We start from the raw sequence: 10,327 nt of genomic DNA on the forward strand, positions 1-10,327 counted from the left end.
CCCCCCCCCCCCCCCCCCCCCCCCGCATTACTCATCTGGCTTCCATTTTGTTGTCTCGTAAACGTAAGCTCCCTGCGGGCATGAAGGTGTGTCCTCTGCCTCTAGCGCAGGGCTTGCTTTATAGAACACATTTTAGGAGCTAGAAGACAAAGGCTCTTTAGCTGATTCCTCATAAAATAAAACACTGGTTTTGCTTTGATGGTTTCCTCATTATACAGACATGCAGCCAACCCCGTCTTTCCCCAGACTGTGTTTTTGGTTTGTGTTTGGGATTGCCTGGAGCAGTGTGCAACTTTGCCCCTGAAAGGCAGATTGACTTGTTGCTTTTTCTTTTCTGCTTTTCTTTAATTATAAAAGCAGTACATTCAAATATTCAGAAGGAGGTGAAACATAAAGTAAATTTCCCTTCTACCTCTTGGATTCCCCATCTCTGATCTTATTCTCTGGAGATAACAGTGAGAGATTCATCTCTTTTAGATTTTTTTTTTTTTTTTTTTTTTTGTAAATTTTATTTCATGTGTATTTTTTAAGTTTTTACTTTTTTATTAAATTTTTTAAAATTTTTATTTGAGAGAGAAAGAGAGAGCCCAGAAGCAGGGGAGAGAGGCAGAGGGAGGGAGAGACAGAGACAGAGAGAGATCTCAAGAGAGAGAATCGCAAACAGGCTCCATGCTCAGTGCAGAGCCCAACTTGGAGCTTGATCCTATGACCCTGGGATCATGATCTGAGCTGAAATCAAGAGTTGGACACAGGCCCCCCTTCAATTAAGTTTTTAATTTTAATTCTAGTACAGTTACCATACTATCCCTTTTAGATTTTTTTTTTTTTAATTTACGAGAGAAAGAAAACATGAGTTGTGGAGAGGGGGCAGAGGGAGAGAGAGAGAGAGAAAGAGAGAAAGAGAGAGAGAGAGAGAGAGAGAGAGAGAGAGAGAGAATCTTAAGCAGGCTTCATGATGAACACAGAGCCTGACATGGGGCTCGATCCTACAACCTGAGGGCATGACCTGAGCCGAAATCAAGAGTCGGACACTCAACCAACTGAGCCACCCAGGCACCTCTTCCTTCTAGATTTTTATTTATTTGTTTGCTTATTTTTTTTTTTTTTAATTTTTTTTTTTCAACGTTTTTTATTTATTTTTGGGACAGAGAGAGACAGAGCATGAACGGGGGAGGGGCAGAGAGAGAGGGAGACACAGAATCGGAAACAGGCTCCAGGCTCCGAGCCATCAGCCCAGAGCCTGACGCGGGGCTCGAACTCACGGACCGCGAGATCGTGACCTGGCTGAAGTCGGACGCTTAACCGACTGCGCCACCCAGGCGCCCCGTGTTTGCTTATTTTTAAATAAATTTTAAGACATATTTTATTTTTGAGAGAGAGTGTGCAAGTGTGCTCTATGAAGGGCAGAGGGGGAGACAGAGAATCTCCAGCAGGCTCCATGCTGTTAGCACAGAGCCCTGGGCAGGGCTTGAACTCACGAACCATAAGATCATGACCTGAACTGAAATCAAGAATCGAGTGTTTAACCAACTGAGCCATCCAGTGCCTGCATTTTTGATTTTTAAACCCAAGATTACATTAAAAGAATGAGATACATACTCTGTCAGCCATCTCAAAGACAGAAATACCCACATCTTAAGGGCCTGCGCATTTTCTGAAACAGATTTGGTGCAACAGTACTCGTGAGAGAGAAGAAAGATTACAGTGGAACCAATTCTTCCAGAAGGCAGAAGGTCCTGCCATATTGCTGTGGATAACCAAAGCATGATTCAGGTCACACCCTGTTTTGAACAGGGGTGAACAGAAGGTGGTATAACCTCATGTATCATTCCATGTGCCCAGCCCATGATGTTGACTTTATGAGATCACAGATCACTGTTAGAGTCTTTACAGCTGCATGTTTTTCCTTTAAAATTAAAAATATAGTACAGGGATGCCTGGGTGACTCGGTTAAGTGTCCAATGCTTGATTTCAGCTCAGGTCATGATCTCATGGGTTCTGACAGCGTAGAGCCTGCTTGGGATTCTGTCTCTCTTTCTCTCTCTCTCTGCTCCTCCCTGACTCATTCTCTCTTTCAAAATAAATTTTAAAAATATAATACATTAAAAAGCCATAAAATTTGGGTTGGATCCTTTTAGAAGAAAGAATTTGATTCTCTTAAAATTACTCTGTAGTCCTCTAGTTTTCTGTAACATTTAGAAGGATGTTATGTGATCTATTTTTAATACTTCAGGCTGAAAAACAGATGTTACATGAATTGTATACTTAAATGTATGAAATAACAGTGTCTACTTCTCAGTCCCTTTTGCAGGGTCCACCTCCTCATCCCCCTTAACCTTGGATCCTTCTTCCTCTATGTTCAGTCCCTGAATGACTTCATCGAGCCTCTTACATTTATCTGCACAAAGACCTCTGCCCTGAACTCTCTAGATTTTTCTATACAGCTGCCTACCCCACATCTATCTCCACTTGGATGTTAGAAAGGCTTCTCACATTGACTGTGCCCCAGACCATCCCCCCAGCCTGCTTTTCCTTTATTCTTCCCCAGTGTGGTGAATGACAACTCCGTTAGCCCAGTTGCTCAGGACACACACCTGGGAAGAAGCATCCTTCATGTGTTTCTTTCTCTCACATCCATGTTTAGTCCATCTGCAAGTTATTGTCTCTGCACTCAGAAGAGATCCAGAATTTGGCCAGTCCTCAGACTTCTCTGCCTGTCTCCCTCCGCCCATTCAAGCCACCATCATCTTGTACCTGGATTATTTCAGTAGCCTCTCAAGTAGGCTCTGTGCTTCCACACTTGTCCCTCTCTCAGCCTTTCACAACCAGAATACTGCCATTAAATTCTAAGTAGCATCTCTCCTCTGCTCAGAATTCTCCAATGGCTCTCTTTCTCATTCAAGTAAAAGCCAGAGTCCTTTCACCAACTTAAGGGTTTTATGAGGTCTGCACCCTTTTCCAACCTTATTCCTACTCCGTTCCCCTTTGCTTATTCCTCTCCAGCCACTCTGGCCTTGCTGATATGGCAGCCTGTGGGCATGCTGCCACCCCAGGGCTTTTGCCTTTGCTGTTCTTTCTGTCTGGCCCATGGTTACCCCAGATAGCACATGGCTCATGCCTCTACCTCCTTCAGGTTCTTGCTCAAATGTCACCCCAGTGAGAGCTTCTTTAACTCTATTTAAAATTGAAAACCCTTCCCTGCTTAATTTTTCTTCAGAGCACATTTTACCCTCCAGTATACTTTATACTTGTCCTGTTTATTTTCTTTATTGTCTGCCTCCTACATTAGAATGTGAATTTCATAGAGGCAGGGATTTATATCAGTTTTTTTATTAACACAAATATTTGTTAAATTTATGAAGACACAATAGTTATTTTTTTACTACAAAAGACTGCATAAAGTAAACTAATTATTTTCTAAAATTTATCCTTTAAATTTGTAATAAAGGATCACATGGATAATATATAAAGAGCTCCTAGAAATTAATAAGCACAAAACAACCCCATAGAAAATTGGATATAGGACAATGAACATACTTTCTGCAGAAGACCTACAGAAATGTCAACAATGATTAAAAAGTGCTCAGTCTCATTAGTAATCAGGGAGATATAAATTGGGACAGTAAAATGTTTTTCATTTTTCAGATTGGTACATGTTAGCAAGATTGATAATATCTAGTGTGATTAAGGCTGTAGAACCTAAGATTCACTCATACACGACGAGAGTGCCTGCTGGCACAGACTTTGGAGGGTCGTGTTGGCCATCCACATTCCTCATTCAGTCACCTGTCTACTTACCCAGCTTATAGAAATGCTTGAGACATGCACAGAGTTATGAATATAGGGCTATTTATTGTAGAATTGTTGTTAATAAGAAAAAAAGGGAAATAATTTAAATGCCCATCAAGTCTTTAAAATAGATCACATAAAACCATGTTAAAGATTATAGAGCTGCATGGAAGAAGGAACTAATTCATCTGACTACGTCCATTACAGATTTCATGAGTCTTTATTATATTACACTTTAGTTTTAAAGAAATGATCATTTGAAAAATCTCACTGAAAATATACTAGCATAGGTAGTGTACCAATACTATGAAATATTGTGCAGCTTTAAAAAGAATGACCTTTAGGGGAACCTGGGTGGCTCTGTCAGATAAGTGTCTGACTTTGGTTCAGGTCATGATCTCATGGTTTGTGAGTTTGAGCCCCATGTTGGGCTCTGTGCTAACAGCTCAGAGTCTGGAGCCTACTTCATCATCTGTGTCTCTCTCTTTTCTCTGTCCCTCCCCTTCTCATGCTCTGTCCCTCTCTCTCTCTCTCAGAAATAAACATTAAAAAAAAAAATGACCTTTAGAAAGAATATATATACAGGAAAGTGTAAGGTATTAGTTATGTGAAAAAAAAAAAACAAGTTGCAATATGACATGTATGTTATACTCTTATGTCACTGTAAACTCAAATGCTATTTATAAAGTATGCATTAACACGTATACACACATAAAGAAATGGCTGTGAGGTTACAGTTAACAAGTTAACTTTGGGTGAGTAAAAGTAGGGGAAGGAAATCTCCTTCTGTTTTTGAATTTTTACCAAGAAGAGTATTCTTGATTAATTTTATAATTAAAAAAAAAGGTAAAACTGCCCTCTCTAAATAAGAGAATTTTAGAAAGTGTAATAAAGCAACTCAATTAGCTATTGCTAAGAAATGATTTTTTTTATATAAAATTTTTTTAGTGTTTGTTTATTTTTGAGAGAGAGAAACAGCACAAAGGGGGGAACAGGCAGAGAGAAAGAGAGGGAGACGCAGAATCTGAAGCAGGCTTCAGGCTCCAAGCTGTCAGCACAGAGCCTGACACAGGGCTCCAACCCATGAACTGCAAGATTATGACCTAGGCCGAAGTCGGCAGTCAACCGAGTGAGCCACCCAGGCGCCCTGCTAAGAAATGATTCTTAAACGATCCCTGACCTGTGGATATTTAACTTGGAAGGTTTCAGATATTTGTGAGTGATTCCAAAGACTTTCATTTATCTGAGGCACAAAAATTCAATGTAAACAAGGGTTTAGGAGGAAGTCATAAGGCCTGTGGTTGAACTTCTTCCAACATTTATTTATTTACTTATTTAATGTTTATTTTTGAGAGAGAGCATGAGCAGGGTAGGGGCAGAGAGAGAGGGAGACACAGAATCCAAAGCAGGCTCCAGGCTCTGAACTGTCAGCACAGAGCCCATTGTGGGGCTCAAACTCATGAACCGTGAGATCATGACCTAAGCTGAAGTTGGACACTCAACTGACTGAGCCACCCAAGCACCCTACCATTTATTATTGAATAATGTATGAATAAATTGTAGCAGCTTCCCTAAAGTGATCACTGTTTTTATGTGAAAAATGAGCCTAGGATACCAAGGCGTCTGCTGGAGTTGGTGGTCACCATGAGGAGATAGGTCTAAGGAACTGAAGGCCCTCAACAAAAAATAAGATTTTTATATTGGAGTCAAGTGTTGAGTTCAGTGTTGATGCAAGTCTATGATCTCGTGGTCTGTGAGTTCGAGCCCTGTGTTGGGCTCTGTGCTGACAGCTTGGAGCCTGGAGCCTGCTTTGGATTCTGTGTCTCCCTCCCCCCTTCCCTTCTTCCACACACTCTCTGTTCTCTCTCTGTCTCTCAGAGATGAATAAATGTTAAAAAGAAGAAGAAGAAGAAGAAATAATAAAAATTGTGATCCATAGTGAAATTTCTCAATTTTGAGTTTTTGAAAAGGTCTTGAAAGATTTCTTTTTATTTATTTATTTTTTAAGTTTTATTTATTTTGAGAGAGAGAATCCCAGGTAGGCTCTGTGCTGTCAGTGCAGAGCCCGATGCGGGCTTGAACTCTCAAACCATGAGATCATTACCTGTGCTGATCAATAGTAGGGCGCTTAACTGACTGATTCACCCAGGCGCCCTGAAAGATTTCTCTGTAAATACTAAGGGTCAACTGTCGGTACCTGGGTTTTTCCATTAATGAACCTCTCTTTTCAGATCCCAAAGAAATCTTCACAGGTCTCTAACTCACCTGCATTTGATATATTTTTGAGTTCTTTTTAAAAATGTTGTTAAATATGAAAGTCATGTATATTCATTCTAGAAAAGTTGGAAAATACTGCGACTCATAAAGGAAAAAAATCGCCCAGGATCTTAGCATGTGAAGAGAACTGAAACAGCCTATTTCCTTTGATTTCCATGTAATTTTGACTTGTTCTATGCAGTTAGAAAAACATAAATGAAATTTTGTATCCTTTTTCATTTGTGACATTACTTTTATCTGTGAAAACTCTCTCAATATGTGCATTTTGCTGACCCCATCGTCTTCTTTTGAGTGGTCTACCATTACTGAACTACTCCCCATTTTTTGATGGACGGATAAGTTCCAGTTTATACTTTTATAAGTAGTGCCAGATTTTTATTCCTAGAGATTTGTTCTATCTCCGATTACTTCCTTAGATAGAGTTTAGATTTGATGTTAAAGGCACTTGATAAATCATGCTCCAGATTGGTTTCGAAAACCATAAGCTTTGTTTTAAAGAGTAAGTAGAAGCACAGAGAAACAGCCTGCTAGCAGCAGAAGCAGCCTGGGGCAGCCATCTCCCCACTTCTGAGCCCGTTTTCTCTTGTGCAGCCTTCTGCCTTCCCTTTGGGGATTTAAGCAGAAGATCAGAGGTTCTTAATGACAGTACTTCCCACAAGCCTTTCCTGGCTAATAAAATGGAGAACCGAGGCTTCCTGTGCCTTTGTTCCCCTGTTGGCCACACCAGGATGGGCAGCTCTAGTGTCTGCGGGTGTTTCAGCTTCTGCTGTTACAGTTGAAGTAACACAAAACCACACGCCATGTAAAATTGTTTTCCTTACCTAAAATATACTACCTTGAAAAATGAACAAGTAATATTGTGATGCGTGAGGTGCTGGCCAGGTGGACTCCCCACTCACTTTTCCAGTCTTCTCCCCTGGTCCTCCCCATCCTCAGCCCTTTCTGCTGCAGGAATTTGGACCTGGTCATTTTGCCACTACGTGCCTTTATACAGCAGCCCCCTCTTCTGGGAGTGCACTTCCCATTCTCCACATCCACCCTGCAAGCCCCAGTCATCCTTCAGCCCAACTCCCGGGAACCTTCCAACACCCTCTCCAGATGGCGCTCAGCACCCTAAGCAGAGTCCCTCCTGGGCCCGCCCTAGGCCTTCTGCACTGGGTGCCTGTGTTTGCTCAGCAGTGAGTCTTTGTGACCAGGCTGAGAGCCACTCTAGGACTGGGTTTGTCTGCCTAGTTTCTACCTTCTCTGCACCTGTGGGGTTGGTTTCCTGCTCACTAACACAGGTGACGGTTTCAGGTTTGATTGTCTCTGGCTTGGTTTCAGGTCTTTCTGTCTGAGTGGAAGGAACGCAAAGTCGCGCTCTCACGGCTCACCAGTCTGGAGATGAAAGATGATTTCCTGCATGGGCTGCGGATGCTGAAAACCCTGCAGAGTAAACATGTTGTCACCTTGCTTGGATACTGTGAGGAGGACAACACTATTCTTACCGAATATCACCCCTTAGGTTCCTTGAGCAATCTGGAAGAAACGCTCAACCTTTCCAAGTACCACAGTGTGAACACGTGGCAGCACAGGCTGCAGCTGGCCATGAATTACGTGGCCATCATCCAATACCTGCACCACAGCCCCCTGGGTACCCTGGTCATGTGCGATTCCAGTGACCTGTCCAAGACCTTGTCCCAGTATCTGCTGACGAGCAACTTCAGCATTGTGGTAAACGACCTGGACGCCTTGCCCCTGGTGAACCACAGCTCAAGGACGTTTGTGAAGTGTGGCCACAGGGAGCTTCACGGGGACTTTGTGGCTCCAGAGCAGCTGTGGCCCTATGGAGAAGACATGCCTTTTGACGATGATCTCATGCCCTCATATGATGAGAAGATCGACATCTGGAAGATTCCAGATGTCTCTAGTTTCCTTTTGGGGCACGTTGAAGGAAGTGATATGGTCCGATTTCATTTGTTTGATATTCATAAGGCGTGTAAGAGCCAGACTCCTGCAGAAAGACCCACTGCTCGGGAAATTCTAGACACTTATGAGAAGGTTTTGAATCTGCTCAGAGAAACTGTGATGTCCCAGACAAGAGAAATGCTATGAAAACCATTCAGTCAGTGAAGAATGGGTTTCAAAGAACAAATGGAATCATTATAGCAATTCTTACTCTAATGGTGAGTTTTTTGCTGTTCAGTGTGTGGTTCTTCCTCTGTATCCACATCCACATGCACGTGTGAGCGTTGCTTATCCCTTGGTGGGACCTGGGAAGATGACTCACCTTCTCACACTGATCACTCCTACTGAACTTGAGAAGCAGTGGATCTAGCCATATCTGAAGGAGGTAACAAAAATGTCACCACATAGGGGCTTCACCTGCCCTAATTACTGAATTTGTAAACTTGTAAGAAACATATAAAGAAAAGATCCGTAAATGGCAGGATATGAAAGAAATGTACAGTGGTTTTCCAAAGAAGTTTTTTTCCTCATTTTTTTAGATAATAGTCAACATTACCAGGGTCATGGGAGTATTTGTGGCCTGTCAACATCACATGGTGTTGATGAGGCCATCTTTACTGTTTTAAATGATTGTTTAAGTGTTTACTTTAATGAATGTGAAGCTCTTGTGCCATCCTCTTTCCAAAAATCTAAAGGAGAACTATGATAGCTTGCTCTTTGAAATTTTGAATGGACAAGGAATATTTAGAACAGCAAATATGAGGGAAATTGTATTTATGTTACTGCCTTGGATGGTGTTTGTGAAATTCCTATTTATCTTCCAGCTAGGTTTTCTGTGTCCAAAATAAATTATTGTGAACAGTTTACATCAACAGTGTCACTCATTACTGGAAAGTGTCAAATCCTTCCACCTGAGTTGCATGATGGAATCCTTTAGAAAGTTCTTTCTTCATCACTGTCATCTTCCTTTGTAGGGGATAATGGATTTGGTGTGTATTAATCATCACTAATAAGATGGTTAAAGCTGACATTGAGGGACAAAGATGCCCTGCAGCAGATGCTGCTTTCCCTTGAACTTGAACAGGTGTCAGGATCACTAGACTCACAGGAAGCTGTGTCTCACCCTAGAGTCTCTGACTCAGTAGGTCTGGGGCAGAGTCTGAGACTCTGCATTTCTAACTTGTTCCCAGATGATGCTGGTGCTGCTGGTCTTGGGACTACATTTTGAGAACCACTGCCCTTAATTGTTAGGGAGGGCACCACAGCAGTAGGATAGGGTAGTACAATCAGTATTATGTCCTGTTCTACCACCTGTGGGGCTCAGTGGGTCATGTGCTTGATCAGAGAATGTGCTTGCCTAGAAGATTTTAACTGTCACTTTTTGTTATGAAGACTGCCATAACCAACTAGAATGGCTGTGATCCAGAGGATGGACAGTAACAAGTGTCGACGAGGATGTGGAGAATTAGAACACCCGTACGTTGCTGGTAGAAATGTAATGTGGTGCAGCTGCCTGCAGAACAGTCTGGCAGTTCCTATGACCCAGCAATTCCACTCAAGACAATTACCCAAGACAATTGAAAATATGTCTACAAAAAATATTGTACATGAACATTCATAGCAATGCTCATAATAGACAAAAGATGGAAATAACCCAAATGTTCATCCACTGGTGAATGGATAAAGATGTTACCAGGACACCTGGGTGGCTCAGTCAATTAAGTGTCTGACTCTTGATTTCGGCTCAGGTCATGATTTCACTTTGTGAGTTTGGGACCTGCAGCGGGCTCTGTGCTGACAGCACGGAGGCTGCTTGGGATTCTCTCTCTCTCCCTCTCTGCCCCTCCTCTGGTCACTTTCTACCACTCTCTTTCAAAAATAAATAAAGCAACCTTAAAAAAGAAGACGATGATACCATACAATAAGATATTATTCAGCCATAAAAAGGAATGAAGTATTTACTGATATATGTTCCAACATGGATGAACCTTGGAAACATTCTAATTGAAAGAAGCTGGTCACAAAAGACCACATGTTGTATGCTTCCATTTATATGAAATGTCCAGAGCAGACACATGCATACAAATAGAAAGTAGATTAGTGGTTGCCAGGGGCTGGCGGGGGTTCGGGATGAAGAATGGGGAACACTTGCTATTGGGTACAGAGTTTCTTTTTGGGGTGATGAAAATGTTTTGAAATTACATAGTAATGGTCATATAACTGAATATACTAAGTAACACTAAATTGTATAAAATGAAAAATCTTATGGTATGTGAATTCTATCTCAGTAAAGCTGAGGAAAAAGAACCCCACC

The 10,327-nt window shown here is 41.8% G+C and overlaps 1 protein-coding gene across 2 annotated transcripts in view; it reads left to right on the top strand.

The window, feature by feature from the left end:
- The window catches only part of POMK (protein O-mannose kinase), a 21,550-nt gene extending 13,333 nt beyond the window's left edge, over positions 1–8,217 (top strand). For both annotated transcript variants that reach the window (XM_049632485.1, XM_049632486.1), the window contains one exon: positions 7,390–8,217. In XM_049632485.1, the coding sequence (XP_049488442.1) occupies positions 7,390–8,160 (771 nt within the window). In that variant the 3' untranslated portion in view covers positions 8,161–8,217. The remainder of the gene's footprint in view (positions 1–7,389) is intronic.
- The last annotated feature ends 2,110 nt before the right edge of the window (positions 8,218–10,327 follow it).

This window comes from Panthera uncia, chromosome B1, assembly GCF_023721935.1.
Source record: "Panthera uncia isolate 11264 chromosome B1, Puncia_PCG_1.0, whole genome shotgun sequence".
Classification (NCBI taxonomy): domain Eukaryota; kingdom Metazoa; phylum Chordata; class Mammalia; order Carnivora; family Felidae; genus Panthera; species Panthera uncia.